Genomic DNA, 14001 nt, shown 5'->3' with positions numbered 1-14001 from the left:
GATGCTCAGACAATGAGCATTAGCAGGCTGAGCATCATGGGAAGTGTAGTTTCAAAACCTTTTGGAGCGTCAAGGTTGAGCACCTTTGCTCTACACACAATTTAATTCTGTTATAAGTACCTCGTTAACAATGTTATTTTTTAACAATGTAATGCTAAATCTGAGTATAAATTTAACAGAGAAACAGAAGTTACCAGACCTCTTACATTATTATTGCTTATTTATTAAAAAATAACTTGAAAAGTAACATCCATTATAACCAATTTTTTTTTTATGCTAGGGAATATGATGTCAACAAAATTAATTACATGTATGCTCAGTATGTTACAAATACAATGGAACCACTTAACATCCCTGATGTCTATAAAGATAAAAGGTTTTCTTGGACAGTAAGTATCTACAAGTCAATATAATGGACTAGTATGATTCCCTTATACATTTTGCTATATGCTGTTACATGTTTTGTATACACAGAACTTTTGTATTTATTTGGAATTGTTAAAATACTTCTTAAAATAAAATGATAGTTATAATGATGTCATTACTTACTATCATCATAATACAAACAGGTCTCTTCATGTAGAACATATATTGCTGAATTTGATTAGCTCACAGGTTTATGGAGATAATTAAAAGTGTTTCAACCCTAGGGAACTGTAGGGGAGGATACCAGGTGTCAGGAGAATAATTAGCAATATTGTAATCCTCAATGAATACACTTGATATCTTCAATCAACAGTACTATCAAATCATGATAACCTCATGCATTAGACACAAAAAGGACCATATATGTACAAAAAAGGATGATAGCGGATGATAGAGCTGAACATTATATATTAAAGGACCTGTATAATACAGTAGATTTTTATAATCAACAAATGCATGTTAAAAAGACTATACATTAGCACTTAGGGGTCAATTTACCAAATGTTGGGTGGATATGATTTGCTATACCGAACCATGTCCGCACGACATCGCTAAATGCTGACATCATAGGCTGTAGGCATTTAACATTGCACAAACATTTCTTGTGAAATGCTTGTGCAATGCCGCCCCCTGCACATTCCCGGCCAATCAGGATTATTGCAGTCCGCCACTTAAATGGTGGTGGACAAGTTAAGGAGCAACGGTCTTACAACCGCTGCTTCTTAACTGACGTTCGGGCAGATAAAGCAACATCCGCTGCTTAATAAACCTGGTCCTTTGTCTGAACTTTAAATGACTAGTAGATTATTTTCTGACAAATGTCAAAGTTATGTCTTTTTCCACTCTCCCAGTATCATGTGACAGCCATCAGCCAATCACAAATGCATATATAAACGTATATTCTGTGTATTCTTGCACATGCTCAGTAGGAGCTGGTGACTCAAATAGTGAAAATATAAAAAGACTGTGCACATTTTGTTAATGGAAGAAAAATGGAAAGTTATTTAAAATTGCATACTCTATCTGAATAATTAAAGTTTAATTTTGACTTGAGTGTTCCTTTAAGTGTTAGTATTTAATTTTTGACTTTTCTGTAGCTTTGATAAGTTTTTAGATGTGACAACTCTTATACCTTTTCAGAATGTCTGAAAGAAATGTCTGTTTATGCATTGTGACCCATATGATAGTTTTTTTTCTATGCTAATATTACACTCATACACGAGGCCTAAGATGCAGGGTCTAAACAGAGCAAGAGAATATTTCTCCTACAATTCTCTTGGCTACTATAGAGGGATAGTTAGGGGAAGCAGAGTGATCACAAGGCTGCATCTTTGTTTCGACATTTTAAAAATATTGGCTTATGTCTACATTTTTCATGCTGTGAAGGTTACTGAAAGAAAGATTAGTGCAGCTTTAGAAATTATGCCTTATATGTTAAAAGCTGATAAATTGCAAACTTTTATGCCTCTCAACTCCCTGAGTGACTTTTGTGACATGAAACATGGCATCATCAATGTTGTCATTACTGACATCACCAAAGACAGAGATTATGTGACATACTGGATCATTGTTATCACGCATCATAGAATTAATAAAATGTTTTAAGTTAACAGTTTTATAAATCTAAAACATAAAAATTGTAGAAGTATTTCTAATAAAGTAGTTTTTATGAACTTGTGCTATTATAATAATTTTATTACATAAAGTATGTATGTGTATATGTGATAGGTAAATAGTTATTTCAAGCAAATTGCTTTTGCCTAGGTAAAATACTTTTGCCTAATTAGAACTCAGGCAAGTAGTTTTCACAAATTCTAATTATATGTGCATGATTTTTCTTAGCTTTCAAAGCCATGGCACCCTGTGAAAGTGGCCCCTGCTTGCCAATAGGCTTCCAGACACCCTGTGAAAGTGGCCTCTGTTCACCAATAGGTTCCCAGACACCCAAGAAAAGTGGCCCCTGCTCACCAAAACACACCCAAGCACCCTAAAAAAGTGTCATCTGTTCACCATTAGGTACCCAGGCATCCCAGGAATGTGGCCCCTATATGCCAATAGGATCCCAAGCACCCTGGGAAAATTTGTCACAGGCATCCCGGGAAAGTAGTCCCTGCCTTCCAATAGACACTCAGGCACCCCAGGAAAGTGGTTTCTGCTAGTCAATAGATGTCCAGGTACCCCAGGAAAGTTGCCCCTGCTCGCCATTAGGCACACAGGTACCACTTAAAAAGTTGCCCCTGCTACTTCAATAGGCTCACAGGCATGTCAGGAAAGTGGTCCCTGCTAGCCAATAGGTGCCCAGTCACCCAGAAAAGTGGCTTTGGCTTGCTATTAAGTGGTCCCTGTTTGCTAATAGTGACCCCTGTTCATCAAAACTCACCCAAGCACCCTGTGAAAGTGACCCCTGCCCTCCATTAGGACCCCAAGCACCCCTGGAATGTGGCCCCTGCTCTCCAATAGGCACACAGGCACCCCAAGAAAGTGGCCTTTTTGACTACCACATATTAAAATATACAGGGGTGGAAAAATAAAACTATTGTTGAAAGTCAGGGGTTAACCACTCAATTTAAAAAAAATAGGAAAAAGTGTTCAAACATCACTTCTGTGTTCCTTTAAGTATCCTTAAAAGTAATACAGAATAAAAAAATGCAGTAATACAGTATAAAAATGCAGTAATACAGTATAAAAAATGCAGTAATACAGTATAAAAATGCAGTAATACAGTATAAAAAATGCAGTAATACAGTATAAATATGCAGTAATACAGTATAAAAATGCAGTAATACAGTATAAATATGCAGTAATACAGTATAAAAATGCAGTAATACAGTATAAAAAATGCAGTAATACAGTATAAATATGCAGTAATACAGTGTAAAAATGCAGTAATACAGTATAAAAAATGCAGTAATACAGTATAAATATGCAGTAATACAGTGTAAAAATGCAGTAATACAGTATAAAAAATGCAGTAATACAGTGTAAAAATGCAGTAATACAGTGTAAAAATGCAGTAATACAGTATAAAAAATGCAGTAATACAGTATAAATATGCAGTAATACAGTATAAAAATGCAGTAATACAGTATAAATATGCAGTAATACAGTATAAAAATGCAGTAATACAGTATAAAAATAAAGGGAATGCCTTATTTTCCAGTATATGTCTCTTGGAGTTTATAATATCACAGGGAGAAACATGCATGTTTGTTCCCCATGTTTTAAAACTTTAGTAGAAGGCATTGTGTTTGGCTCTATGACAGTGTATGTGCTTAACCTATTGGGAAGTTATAAAATACACAATGTCCTTGAATGTTGTTTTACAATATGCTGGCTTATTGATTGCTTCACATTCAGTAATTGCTGTTGACCTCAAGCAATTCACTCACCGCATTCTTATCATCAACATGAACTGGCAAATATTAATATGAAGGAATAGTAGGGTTCAATTTCAGTGCTTTTAAGCAAAGTGTATAAATATATATCAGTCTTTCTAAAGATGAAAAATGTGTAATCATGGCCCATGTAAAATAATAAAAAACAAAGTTCACATCTTACATTATGACATACTACTCAGGTACTAGAGGGATATACTTTTCTGTTACTTCTTGAAATAAGTAGAAATTGCCTCTTCTTCCAATATTTATACTCTTAACATTCATATCGTCTTCTGTTAGTCAGAAGTTGTTATTTTATGCAAATAAACAAGAATTTGAACTCTTTCAGTTCAGCACAGTTTCTACTGCAAGTGTATGGCCATCCTGACCATTGTTAGAGTTACCCGCACAATGTGACTGGCCTCCTCATACAGGCTCCAAGACATTTTGGGGCCGATTTATCATCCTGCGGATGGATGAACTGCTTGTGCAATGCCGCCCCCTGCAGATTTGCGACCAATCGGTCGCTAGCAGAAGGTGTCAATCAACCCGATCGTATAAGATCGGGCGGATTGCTGTCCTTCGCCTCAGAGGCGATGGATGAGCTATGGAGCAGCGGTCTTAAGAGGCGTTGGGGCCAATACGGGGCATTGGGGCCCCTTCTGCTCATTTCATGGTAAATTTATGTGACAGTGCTCTTAGGAGTCCGCAGCATTTCTGAAACCCTTATTCAGTGCAGATTTAAATGAGGTAATGAGTATTTAGAAGAGAAAATTCCACTATTCTTTTCTCGATCTATAGATTTTTCATCCCTGTTGTGGGTGTAATATTTTGCCTCTGTAAACTGCGGATCAAATGCATTTTAAAGGGACATGAAACCCAATAATTTCTTTCATGGTTCAGATAAAACATGCAGTTTTAAACAACTTTCTATTTTACTGCTTTTATTAATAATTTTCTTTGTTCTCTTGGTATCTTTTGTTGAAAACGCAGGGATATAAGCTCAGGAGAATGCACATGTCTGGATCACTACATGACAGCAGTTTTGGAAGAATGTTATACATTTGCAAGACAGCAGCACTGTTTTCTGCCATGTAGAGCTCCAGACACCTCTAGGTAAGCCTTCAACAAAGAATTTCAGGGGAATGAAGCACACTTGATAACAGAAGTTAATTCGATTTTTTTTTTTTTAATTGTTTCCTTTCTAAGTATTTACAGGGACAGTGCTCTTATTTTTTTATTATTTCAAAAAAATAGATTATGCCTTTAATACACATTTCCCAACTTTGCACATTTTTAAATGAATATACTTTATAACATTTAAATATCTGCCTGTTTCTAAGCCACTACAGGCTACCTCTTATCTTAGTGCATTTTATTAACTTTTTACAACCAAGCACTGCTAGTTTATGTGTGTCATATAGATAACAGTGGGCTCACTCCTGTGGAGTTATTCATGAGCCGGCACTGATTGGCTTAAAATAAAAGTTTGTAAATAACACTAAGATAATGAGGCACTCTATAGAGGCTTATATACAAGGTAATCACAGAAGTAAAAAGTATATTAATATAAATATGTTGGTTGTGAAAAACTGGAGAATGGGTAATAAAGGGATTATCTTTTTAAACAATAAAACATATCAAGTAGACTGCATGATTTACTTTTCTGTTCAGTTTAAGACCAGCTGCCTAAAGTGGGTGCAGCTATTACCTATGGGTAGATATTTGTTTTGGTCTGCTGGCTCTGTTTCCAAACCAGCCATATTTGGTACTATTTTATCTAAAGTGTTACTAAAGTGAGTAGCATGTGGCTGGATTTCAGAAGGGTTTTTTGCTTATTCAACCAGCTTCTATGAATAGCATTTTGCCAGCGATTAGCTTGTCAGAATTAATAAATGTTTTTTTTCTGTTATGCTTACGGAGATCATTTAACTGCAAAGTGCACTGCTTTTGTTGTTCAAGCTTATATATAAAGATCCGGATTTTGATTAATATCTGTAAGCAGATCCTTTTTGACTCTTTGCTGGAAAGGTAATTATTGGTTCTGAAGTAGATTCCATTATTTATAAAGTTATGGATGGGAAGAATACTTTTCTTTCTCAAGATAGGAAGAAAAAGCGCAAAGTGTTAGGGGCCGAATTATCAAGCTCCGAATGGAGCTTAATGCCCCTGTTTCCACGCTGAAACAGCAGTTAAGAAGCAGCGGTCTTAAGACTGCTGCTCCATAACTGGTCCGCTGCCTCTGAAGCTGGGGTCTGCAATACGCCCGATCCTATACGATCGGGCTGATTGACACCCACTGCTAGCGGCCGATTGGCCACCAATCTGCAGGGGGCGGCATTGCACAAGCAGTTCTGGTGAACTGCTTGTGCAATGTTAAATGCCGACAGCGTGTCGGACATGATACGCTACTTCGTATCATGTCGGACAAACATTGATAAATTGTCCCTTTAGTCTCTAATCCCAAAGATGTTCCTTTCTTTCCTGCATGGATTTTTTTTCACTGGGAGACTAGATGAGGCTATTGGTGGAATTTCCTTTAAAGATTTAATATCCTAGGGAAAACAAAATTAATTGACAGGGTTCTGTCTCATGTTCTAGTATAATGTTCAGAAGGTAGGGTTTTTGTTTTTTCTTAAAGGGACATGATACCCAGATGTCGAAGAATTTGAAAGTGATGCAGCATAGCTGTAAAAAGCTGACTAGAAGATTTTACCTGATCATCTCTATGTAAAAATGGAAGATATTTTACCTTAAAATTTCCTCAGTAGCCACATCACATTGTAAGCAGCCAATCAGGATGCAAGTCCCAGGACTTGCAATGGAGCATATACTGGCATGTCCAGGCACAATCATGTTATTTTCCTCCTCAGTTTAAGGAAGTTTACTATAAAATCTCACAAGATTTTAGAGAAATATCATGAGATCACAGTAAAGCAAAATGTGACATTAGCTCTTGATGAAGCTGATTGGTTGTTGTTGGTATTTTTTTCCAACATGCAGCTGACAGTAGCTACAGTATATCTGTTCACATAGCACTTACTATTGTGAGCTGAGGAAACTTTAAAGGGACACTGAACCCATTTATTTTTTCTTTTGTGATTCAGATAGAGCATGCAATTTTAAGCAACTTTCTAATTTACTTCTATTATCAATTTTCCCTTGTCCTCTTGCTATCTTTATTTGAAAAAGAAGGCATCTAAGCTTTTTTTTGGTTCAGGACTCTGGACAGCAGTTTTTTATTGGTGGATGTATTTATCCACCAATCAGCAAGGACAACCCAGGTTGTTCACCAAAAATGGGCCGGCATCTAAACTTACATTCTTGCATTTCAAATAAAGATACCAAGAGAATGAAGAAAATTTGATAATAGGAGTAAATTAGAAAGTTGCTAAAAATTGCATGCTCTATCTGAATCACGAAAGAAAAAATTTGGGTTCAGTGTCCCTTTAAGGTAAAATATCTTTCTTTTTTACATAGAGTAGTTCAGGTGATATTTACTTGTAAGCATTTTACAGTTACACTGCATCACTTTAAAGTGATTTAGCATATGGGTATTATGTCCCTTTAAAGCAGGATCTAGGCATTCAAACTTGTCAATGGTTCTAAAAAAGGAAGAAGAAAGCGTTTTATCCAACTATATATGTGTGTATGTGTGTGTATTTGTATGTGTCTAGATGAATGAATATATGTATGTATGTATGTGTTCCCATATACATATGCACATACAAATTGGAGAAAAATTACAGTACAATGTCCCTTTAAGGGCTAGACTACAAGTGGCGCACTAACAGGCAAGTGATAAAGGTTTTATTGTGACTCTTTGCATGCATCGGAAATAGCACGCATATTACAAGTTGAAAGTAAACACGTCACTCAAACACAATTGAATTTAACATGCGTCGGGTTAACGTGACTTCAGAGCTCTGGTTACCTGTCACAAATAAAAAGTTGCACAAAATATATAAAAAATACATTAAAAAGTACAGTTACACTCATAATAACACCATCTAATAAAACTGACGTCTAGATTACGAGTTTTTGACGGTAAGGCTGTGCGGGGCTAACAAGCCTTTTTTTCTTACCATTCACTTAAGCCAACGCTGGTATTACAGGTTTTTCTTCAAGCCGGCGTTAGCCTCAGAAAAGTGAGCGTTGAGCAAAATTTAGCTCCACATCTCACTGTAATACCAGCGCTGCTTACGGTGCTTGTGCACGATTTCCCCATAGGAAACAATGGGGCTGAGCTGGCTCAAAAAAAAACATAACACCTACAAAAAAGCAGAGTTCAGCTCCTAACGCAGCCCCATTGTTTCCTATGGGGAAATTAATTTTATGTCTGCACCTAACACCCTAACATGAACCCCGAATCTAAACACCCCTAATCTTATACTTATTAACCCCTAATCTGCCGCCCCCGCTATCGCTGACACCTACATTATATTATTAACCCCTAATCTGCTGCTCCGGACACCGCCACAACCTACATTATACTTATGAACCCCTAATCTACTGCCCCAGATGGCGTCCCTTGAATTCCGATTGGCTGATAGAATCCTATCAGCCAATCGGAAATAAGGTAGGAAAAATCCTATTGGCTGATGCAATCAGCCAATAGGATTGACCTCGCATTCTATTGGCTGATTGGAACAGCCAATAGAATGCAAGCTCAATCCTATTGGCTGATTGGATCAGCCAATCGGATTGAACTTCAATCCTATTGGCTGATTGCATCAGCCAATAGTATTTTTCCTACCTTAATTCCGATTGGCTGATAGGATTCTATCAGCCAATCGGAATTCAAGGGACGCCATCTTGGATGACGTCACTTAAAGGACCAGTCATTCAGTCGTCGGCCGTCGGATGAAGAGGATGCTCCGCGTCGGATGTCTTGAAGATGGACCCGCTCCGGAAGGATGAAGATAGAAGATGCCACCTGGATGAAGCCTTCTGCTGGTCTGGATGTCCTCCTCTGACCGGATAGGATGAAAACTTCGGACCCTCTGGAGGACCACTTGTGCCCGGCTGGGTGAAGACGTCTCAAGGTAGGGTGATCTTCAAGGGGGTAGTGTTAGGTTTTTTTAAGGGGGGATTGGGTGGGTTTTAGAGTAAGGTTGGGTGTGGGTGGTGGGTTTTAATGTTGGGGGGGTATTGTATTTTTTTTTACAGGTGAAAGAGCTGATTACTTTGGGGCAATGCCCCGCAAAAGGCCCTTTTAAGGGCTATTTGTAATTTAGTATAGGGTAGGGAAATTTATTATTTTGGGGGGCTTTTTTATTTTATTAGGGGGATTAGATTAGGTGTAATTAGTTTAAAATTCTTGTAATTCTTTTTTATTTTTTGTAATTTAGTGGGGGGGGTTTCCGTAATTTAATTTATTTAATTTAATTGTAATTAATTGTAGGTAGTTTAGGTAATTAGTTTAATTATAGTGTAGTGTTAGGTATAATTGTAACTTAGGTTAGGGTTTATTTTACAGGTACTTTTGTACTTATTTTAGCTAGGTAGGTATTAAATAGTTAATAACGATTTAATAACTATTGAACCTAGTTAAAATAAATACAAAGTTGCCTGTAAAATAAAAATAAACCCTAAGATGGCTACAATGTAATTATTAATTATATTGTAGCTATCAGGGTTTATTTTATAGGTAAGTATTTAGTTTTAAATAGGATTAATTTATTTAATTGTAGTAATTTAATTTTGTTTTATTTAAATTATATTTAAGTTAGGGGGGTTAGGGTTAGATTTAGATTTAGAGTTAACAAATTTTATATAGTAGCGGCGACGTTGGGGGCGGCAGATTAGGGGTTACTAAATGTAGGTAGGTGTCGGCGATGTTACGGACGGCAGATTAGGGGTTAATAAAATTTAACTAGTGTTTGCGAGACGGGATTGCGGCGGTTTAGGGGTTAATACATTTATTAAAGTGGTGGCGATGTCCGGTCGGCAGATTAGGGGTTAAATAATTTTATTATAGTGTTTGAGATTTGGGGGGGGGGGTTCGGTTTAGGGGTTAATGGGTAGTTTATGGGTTTTAGTGTACTTTCTAGCACTTTAGTTAAGAGTTTTATGTTACGGCGTTAGCCCATAAAACTCTTAACTACTGACTTTTAAATGCGGTAGGAGTCTGGACAGTAAAGGGTCTACCGCTCACTTTTTAAGGCAATCGTAATACCGGCGTTAGGAAAATCCCATTAAAAATATAGGATACGCAATTGACGTAAAGGGATTTGCGGTATGCTAAAATCGCGGAAAAAAGTGAGCGGTAGACCCTCTCCTGCCTGACTCATAATACCAGCGGGCGTTAAAAAGCAGCGTTGGGACCCCTCAATGCTGCTTTTTAAGGCTAACGCAAGACTCGTAATCTAGCCGTTATTTTTTTTAATAAATTATTGCATTAAAAAGTTATAAGGGCTCAAAGATATGAGGTCCCAGGTGTTAGAAAAAAAAGGGAGGCAAAGAGCTTTACCATATACATGTGTGTATATATGTGTACTGTATACATATGTATTTATATGTATATGTATGTATTTATAAACACAATACATATTTATACATTTATAAATTACAAAAAATAACAAACAATATTATCCAAAATGAAAACAATTACACCTAATCTAATAGCCCTATAAAAATAAAAAGCCCCCCAAAATAAAAAAAACCCTAGCCTACAATAAACTACCAATAGCCCTTAAAAGGGCCTTTTGTAGGGTATTGCCCTAAAGAAATCAGCTCTTGTACCTGTAAAAAAATACAAAGACCCCCCAACAGTAAAACCTCCCACCCAACCAACCCCCCAAAATAAAAAAACCTAACTCTAACAAAAACCTAAGCTACCCATTGCCCTGAAAAGGGCATTTGTATGGGCATTGTCCTTAAAAGGGCATTTAGCTCGTTTGCATTGCCCTTAAAAGGGCATTTAGCTCTTTTAAAAAAGCCCAAACCCTAATCTAAAAAAAAAACACCCCCCAAAAATTAAAAAGAACCTAACACTAAACCCCGACAACCCACTTACAGTTTCTGAAGTCTGGACATCCAGGCGGCGAGGTCTTCATCCATCTATCTTCATCCAGGCGGCATCTTCTATCTTCATCCTGGCGGCATATTCTATCTTCATCTCGGCGCCGTCTTCTATCTTGATCCTGGCGGCTTGGAGTGGGTCCCTCATTGAAGACATCCGGCGCGGAGCATCCTCTTCATACGGTCACCGCTGTACACTGAATCTTCAATGCAAGGAAGTCTTTTCAAAATGGCGCCACTTGCATTCCTATTGGTTGATTTGATATTTTAAATTCAAATCAGCCAATAGGATGAGAGCTACTGAAATCCTATTGGCTGTTCAAATCAGCCAATAAGATGAGAGCTACTGAAATTCTATTGGCTGATTTAGTTTAGTTTAGTTTATTTAATTGGTAGTTATTTTAATTTTAGTATAATAGTTATGTTAAGTTAATTGTTAGTTTAAACTTAGGTTTTTTAATTTCACAGGTAAGTTTTTATTTATTTTAAGATAGGGATATTGTAATTTTAATTTAAAGTTAGGGGGTTGTTAGGTTTAGGGGTTAATAGTTTAATTTATTTTTTTTGTGATGTGTGGGGCTGGGGATTTAGGGGTTAATAGATTTATTTAGTGGCGGAGATGTGGGAGGCCAGAGGTTTATGGGTTAATAACTTTATTATAGCAGTGGCGATGTCGGGGAGCGGCAGAATAGTGGTTAATAACTTTTATAAGTGGCGGCGATGACGGGAGCGGCAGATTAGGGGTTAATAAGTTTAATTTGATGTTTGTAATGCGGGAGGGCAGTGGAATAGGGGTTAATCGGGAGTTTATGGGTGTTAGTGTACTTTGTAACAGTTTAGTTATGAGTTTTGTGTAACAGTTTTGTTGCGCAAAACTCATAACAACTGGTCTCAGATGGCGAATGGATTGTGTTGGTATAGGCTGTAACGCAAGCATTTTAGCCTCACGGCACAACCTGTAATACTGGGGCTATGGAAATCCCACGCAAAAATGTCATTATTTTGAGTGCGTGATTGACATTGCGTTACAAGCTAAAATGCTTGCGGTATAGCTATACCGACAAGGCTCGTAATGGCTGCGTTCGCTGAAATGGACATTTTTTCCATGTTAAAACCGTAATGCAAAACTCGTAATCTATTTGTTTATTAATTATAAATATTGCAAAAATATGTTTTTTTCATGTTTTCAGCTACTAGACTATAAAGGGCTGTAAAGCACTTATATATAAGTCTATAGTGTTTGTTATTTTTGGTTATTTACAGTAGTGTTTGTTATTTTTTGTAATTTAGCTTTTTTTATTTTTTGTAATTTTAGAATTTATTTTTTTACTAGTGTTAGTTTTTTTTTAAAGTGTAATTTAGTTTATTTAATTGGTAGTTATTTTACTTTTAGCATAATAGTTATGTTAGGTTAATTGTTAGTTTAAACTTAGTTTTTTTTTAATTTCACAGATAAGTTTTTATTTATTTTAAGATAGGGATATTGTAATTTTAACTGAAAGTTAGGAAAGGTTAGGCTTAGGGGTTAATAGTTTAATTTAGTTTTTTGTGATTTGGGGGGCTGGCGGTTTAGGGGTTAATATGTTTATTTAGTGGTGGTGATGTGGAGGCAAGAGGTTTAGGGGTTAATAACTTTATGTAGTGGCGGTGATGGGGGAGGCAAGAGGTTTAGGGGTTAATAACTTTATTTAGTGGCGGCGATGTCGTGGAGTGGCAGAATAGGGATTAATATCTTTATTATAGTGTCGGCAATGTTGGGGTGCAGTGGAATGGGGTTAATAACTTTATTATAGTGGCAGCGATGTCGGGTGCAGCAGAATAGGGGTTAATAGCTTTTATTAGTGGTAGCGATGTCGGGAGCGGTAGATTAGGGGTTAATAACTTTATTTAGGTGTCGGCAATGTCGGGGCAGCAGATTAGGGGTCTTTTAGACTTGGGGGCCTATTTATCAAATGTCTTGCGGACCTGATCCGACAGTGTGGATCAGGTCCGCAAGACCTCGCTGAATGTGGAGAGCTGCTGGTGCAACGCCGCCTCCTGCAAACTCACGGCCAATCAGCCGCCAGCAGGGGACGTGTCAATCAACTCGATCGTACTCATTGATGTGTATGGGGAAAGCATGCATGAGCACGTATTCTCAGCCCTTGGATTTTGTGCGGTATGGAGCTCATCGCCACCATATTGCACGCACAAGGCAGATTTTTAGAAACTTGTAATGGCAGTGCTATGGAGGGTGAAATAACGCAACTTTTGTTGCGTTCATTTCTCACCCTTTATAGTGCAAAACTTGTAATCTAGGCGAAAGTGTTTAACTGTGTTTGTACTGTATTTGCCCGTTTGCGGGCAAGTGACAATTTTGTGCTCCACTTGTAATCTAGCCCTTAATGTTTAAACAATTACAGTCATAAATTAACTTTCTGATGATCGGATTTTATTTGAGTATAAGAATCAGCATTTAGAAATATGATATTTTTAACTTCTTGTTGATCCAAAAAACAGTTTTGTTTATTAGCATACGCAATGAGCATGTATAAAAATGTTAATAAAAAATGAATTGTTAGAAATATGTCTGATTGGGTCTTCAAGAGCTAAGTGCTTTTGCAATTGAAAATCCAAAATCATGTGAAAAACTGCTGGAAATTAGGGCCTCAATCCGATATACAGCGTCGCCCGCAAAAGCCGGCAACGCCAAAATTTGTGCTGGTTTGGTATCCTATATACGGCGTAACCTAGAAGTTACGCTCGTATATTTCTGCCTTCGCCCGTAGTTTTTTGGGCCATAGACAGGTATACCAAACCCGCGCAGTTTGGTATCCAATATACAGCGTAAGGACTTACGTGGCGAAAATTGAGAAATCTTAATCCATTTTCACCTCGCCACAAAATGCAGCCGTAGTAACCCTTACGCCCTGTAAGGGAGCCCTGTAACTCCCTAAACTACCTGTCAAATAAAACCTAACACCTAACGCATGCGCAATGTCTATCTACCTGTCAACCGCGAACTGCTAAATAAATCCTAACACCTAACGCATGCGCAATGTCTATCTACCGCGATCCCCCGCCGCAATCCCTAATAAAGTATTTAACCCCTAAACCGCCGCTCCCGGACCCCGCCGCCACCTACATTAAATGTATAATCCCCTAATGTGATCCCCCTACACCGTCACCACCTACA

General features: G+C 37.4%; 1 protein-coding gene across 1 annotated transcript in view; it reads left to right on the top strand.

Moving 5' to 3' along the window:
• The window catches only part of PDE5A (phosphodiesterase 5A), a 530049-nt gene that overhangs the window by 310172 nt on the left and 205876 nt on the right, over positions 1-14001 (top strand). Inside the window, exon 8 of the mRNA XM_053703601.1 lies at positions 281-389. Coding sequence (XP_053559576.1) covers positions 281-389 — 109 coding nt within the window. The remainder of the gene's footprint in view (positions 1-280; positions 390-14001) is intronic.

The sequence above is a fragment of the Bombina bombina genome, chromosome 2 (genome assembly GCF_027579735.1).
Source record: "Bombina bombina isolate aBomBom1 chromosome 2, aBomBom1.pri, whole genome shotgun sequence".
Classification (NCBI taxonomy): Eukaryota; Metazoa; Chordata; class Amphibia; order Anura; family Bombinatoridae; genus Bombina; species Bombina bombina.
The sequence above is the reverse complement of the archived record's forward strand: the minus strand, read 5'-3'. Positions and strand labels throughout refer to the sequence as shown.